This window comes from Octodon degus, unplaced genomic scaffold, assembly GCF_000260255.1.
Source record: "Octodon degus isolate 3935 unplaced genomic scaffold, OctDeg1.0 scaffold00020, whole genome shotgun sequence".
In the NCBI taxonomy this organism is placed as follows: Eukaryota; Metazoa; Chordata; class Mammalia; order Rodentia; family Octodontidae; genus Octodon; species Octodon degus.
This window is the reverse complement of record NW_004524596.1, coordinates 16,458,396-16,462,757: the sequence shown is the minus strand read 5'-3', so window position 1 is coordinate 16,462,757 and position 4,362 is coordinate 16,458,396. Positions and strand designations below refer to the sequence as shown.

Sequence of the window (4,362 nt, the reverse complement as noted above, 5' to 3'; positions counted from 1 at the left end):
ACAGACAGACAGACAGACAGACAGACAGAGAGGAGCCATGGAGATGGCTCAGTAGAATAAATGCTTGCCTGGCAAGTACACGGACCGGAGTTCAATCCCTAGTTCCACAAAAGAAAAAAGGAAGGAAGGAAAGAAAAAGCCAAGATGTGTTGTGCATAGGTACCGGCTTCCCATGATTAATGGAAGCACTATATTCTGCAAAGGTACTAAGAAAAATACAAAGTTTGAATACCACAGAGGAGAACCGCTAATTCCCTAGAGCCGACGAGAGCACACACAAGTACTGTACCTCTCCTCTATCCTGTTCTTATCCATGAGAGGCTGCTTAATCCACTGGTTAACCAGCCTTTGTCCTTGAGGGGTTTTGCATTTGTTCAGCAGTGCGGCCAGAGACTGAGAGCCAGTGGTATCTTCAGCAGAACCCTAATAAACAAAACATGAAGCAAGAAGCATGGCGCTCCTTAATAAAACTTTATTATGCCATTTTAAAAGCCATCAAATACTTTTGGGAGCAAGAACACATAATTATTCTTTGAATGTAAAATTTAAAACTTTCCCAGAAAAACACCTTCTGCTAGACTCAACTGTCAATCTGACCATCTCTACCTCCAGCCGTCCTTTCCTCAAGCAGAACTACTTTGTAATTACTGAAGTTGACTAAAACTTTGGTGAATGCAACTTTCTTTCTTTCTTTATTTTTTGAGAATGCAACTTTAAAAACTGCTGTTTGTTTACAAAACTACTCATAAAGCCAGGACAAATCAAGTACACAGCTTAGAGCTAGATAAATAGGGCTTGGGATGTAGCTTAGCAGCAGGCGCCTGCCTGGCAAAGTGACGCCTCCAGTTTGATTTCTGATACAAAAAAAAAAAAACAAAAAACTAGACAAACAAAATGCAGCTATCCAAAACGACTTACCTATTCTAAGTACAATACTTCAAAAGAAGTTAATAATACTGTTCAGCATAAGTCAAAGAAAGTATTTTTTATCTACTTAGTACAATTTTTATCCCAGTTGTTCTGTTTTGTTTCTTACCTGGAAAAGATTAAGGGCTTTAACTGCAGCGATGTCCAATTTCATGTACTGGCTGAAGTCAAAAGTTGTCAGCTCAAACTGCCCAAAATTTGCATCGTCAGACAGGAGCTCTAAGAACTTGATTACTGCAGACAACGACGAAACTGCAACCTGAAGTTAAGGGTTTAGGATAAAAGATTACTGCATCACTAGTAGTAATTCCAGAGTTCCAGAAACAAATCTAAATAAAAGCACTACGAGTGTCATTTTACTTGCTGTTCCGTTTCCATCCGAATCAAGAAGATAAAAATTAATCTCTAGAGGTTTGAAAACAAGTTTTAGAAAGCCTATCTAAAAAGGGGAAAAAAAAAAAAAAAGGCAAACAATACTATAGAGAGTATGGGTACATCTTACAAATATAACACTGAATGGAAAAAGCTGGCCGCACCACTACGTCATACAATTCCATTTATCATTTACGTATACTAGGAAGTGAGGCAAAACCAAGCTGGCATAAGCCGGTCACGCTGGTGAGCGCAAGGACCGTAGGGAAGCGTGCGGGGCTCGCGGCCCCAGGGATGCTCCACCCCATGGACGCGGAGGGATTAGGGTGTGCTCAGTCCATTCCGTTTCTATCGCACCTTCCCATACCCAGCCATCTCTCCCTAGCTCACGGTTCTACTTGCATGGACTCACTGTTTCACAGGTTTTCAATTTTTTTTTTTTTTTTTTGGCAGAACCGGGGATTGAACTCAGATCCTTGCGTTTGCCAGTCAAGCGCTTATCCTACTGAGCCATCTCCCGGCCCCCACAGTACATTTTTAACAAAATAATTTTTAAAATTATTTAAAATAATTGCCTGTTACTGCTATAACAAAAAGCGGAAGACATCACCCTGACAGCCAATGACCAATTCTCCAGGGGGACCTGGTTCATGAACTCAGGTCTTCCCCTGTCTGCACACCAAATCCGGTGAGAACCCAGGCAGATTTCCCCATGAGGCCAACACTGAACCCAACCAAGGAATGAATTTGTTTCATTCCTTGTCCGATTCAGCTTGCAACCAGAACTGTGGAAAGAATGACATTCATGAACCCAAGTACCACCATATGTACTCAAGTCTAAGAAGGGGCCAGGGATGCAGCTCAGCGACAGAACGCGCACAGCACCCGTGCGGTTCTGGTTCGATTCCAAGCAGCACACAACGTATTGGTACAGCGCCACGTTCACTGTGCACCTGTTTTTATTTGATAACACAGTAAACTACCCTCGCCAAACCTTAGCAATCCTTTAAGGCAAGTGCCTTTAGCCTTATTTAACAGAGAATGAAACCAGCTCTCAGAAAGGTAATTAATTATTAAAGTCTCCCACAGTGAAACAGAACCAACCTGAGACAGGAAAAACCTTTCCCTGCTCCAGATCCTGCGCCACCCCTACCAGGTCTCCACTGTGAAATCTAAAAGCCCTTTCCTACCCCAGGCGTATGTGCCATGTAAATCTGACATCATATTTAAAGTTAGGTTTAAATTTTTTTCCAATCCCTGGGCCTCCTGTAATTCCAGCACTCCCAGGCTGAAGAAAGAGGATCTCTTGTGACAAAAGAAAACCTTTACATTGTCCCAAACAGAAAAATAATGGCTATCCCAAGTATGTTTTGTTTTAGTGAGTTACCGTTACTGTATTTGTTTATTGTAAAGGTGGACATTTAACGTTCAGTGCAGTTTTCAATAAAAAACAATTAAAATTTCAAAAAAAAAAAAAGAAAAAGAAAGAGGATCTCCAGGGGCTAGGAGCCAGCCTGGGCTACAAAGAAAGTTCAAAGCCATCCTGGTGTACATAGCAAGCCACTGACTCAAAAAACCAAACCAAACCAAACCACCAACCCAACCCAAACAAAATAAAATAAATTTTGCAGTATACCCTTAGGATTTTTTTCACAAATGTCATCATTGATAAAAGAAGCTTAATATTACCAACCCAGACTAGGTTTTGAGATAAATGTGACTGAAAGGCCTTCTAAAGAGCTCTTATTTAAGAATAAATCCATGGGGGCCAGGGAGATGGCTCAGTGGAATAAACGCTTCCCTGGCAAGCACAAGGGCCTGAGTTCAATCCCCAGTTCCACCACAAAAAAAAAAAAAAAAAAGAATAAATTCACAGGGGCAGGCCAAATAGCTCAGTGGACTAAAGTGCCTGCTTAGGCAGAGGCAGTGCTGGGGTTTGATCCCTGGCTGCCATGCCAGCCCTGTCCCCGGGATGGTGATTGGTGACCTACGCCTGTAATCCCAGCACTTGGGAGGCTAAAAACAGGAGGATCACAAGTCTGATCTGTGTAGTGAGACCCTGTAGATCCTGTACTAAACACAAATAAACAAACAAACAAACAAATAAAAAATACATTAAAAAAAAGAAGAAGAAATTCACATTTGTAATCTACATACCTGATTTTCCATTTCGGGCAAGACAGCACTATTCACTTGCTCTCCTTTTTTGCCTTTTAACAACCGGTTGAGGTCCTGGTAAATGTCTTTTGTAGAAAAGTCAGTTCTCTTTCTTTCAGTGATCAGAATTCCTGCTCTTTGAATAATCTATTTTACAAGAAATATTTTAAGTTACTATTAAGACACAGAAAACTATAGCAGGGTTAGTTAGCTAACATTTATAACCCCAGCACTGGGAGCCTGAGGCAGGAGGACTACAGAATCCAAGTCTAACCAGATAATTTAGTGACTTACAGATTATCTGAAAAAATTTTAAAAAGTTGGGCATGGTGGCACATGCCTGTGACCCCAGCACTCAGGAAGCTGAGGCAGAAGGGTCGCTCCAAATTCTACGCCAGCCTGGGCTACACAGTGAGACCCTACCTTTAAAAAAAAAAAAAAAGAAGAAAGTAAAAACTGTGAACAGAATATGATTTATGGAAAATAGCTTTAATCTATCCTAAAAAGGGTCATCACAGGTTTGCTGTCTGATAGCAACTTTTTTTTTTTTTTCTTAAAGCCACAGTCTGGGGTGTAGTTCAGGCTGGCTTCAAAATAACAGCAATCCTCCTGCCTCAGCCTTGAGGGCTGGGATTACAGGCGCAGGCCATCATGTCCCTCACAGCAATTCTTGTGGTATTTTGCAGCTAAGAAAAAAGGAAAATCCTTACAGGATACATCTTCCCTCAAGACATACCTAAATAAATAAACTATATACAAATGACATAATCAGAACTTGGAACAACCAGTAAAATAAGACCCTAATACTCCGCTGGGGGCTGGAGGTGCCACTCAGTGGAAGCCTGTTTACCCAGCATGCACAGCGCCCCGGGTGCAATCCTCGGCCATGAAGAGATAAACATATAA

The 4,362-nt window shown here is 41.4% G+C and overlaps 1 protein-coding gene across 1 annotated transcript in view; it reads right to left on the bottom strand.

Moving 5' to 3' along the window:
- The window catches only part of Msh2 (mutS homolog 2), an 82,809-nt gene that overhangs the window by 59,090 nt on the left and 19,357 nt on the right, over positions 1-4,362 (bottom strand). The window contains exons 2-4 of the mRNA XM_012513898.2: positions 3,457-3,603; positions 1,037-1,186; positions 290-423 (exon numbers count right to left, since the gene is read on the bottom strand). Coding sequence (XP_012369352.1) covers positions 290-423; positions 1,037-1,186; positions 3,457-3,603 — 431 coding nt within the window. The remainder of the gene's footprint in view (positions 1-289; positions 424-1,036; positions 1,187-3,456; positions 3,604-4,362) is intronic.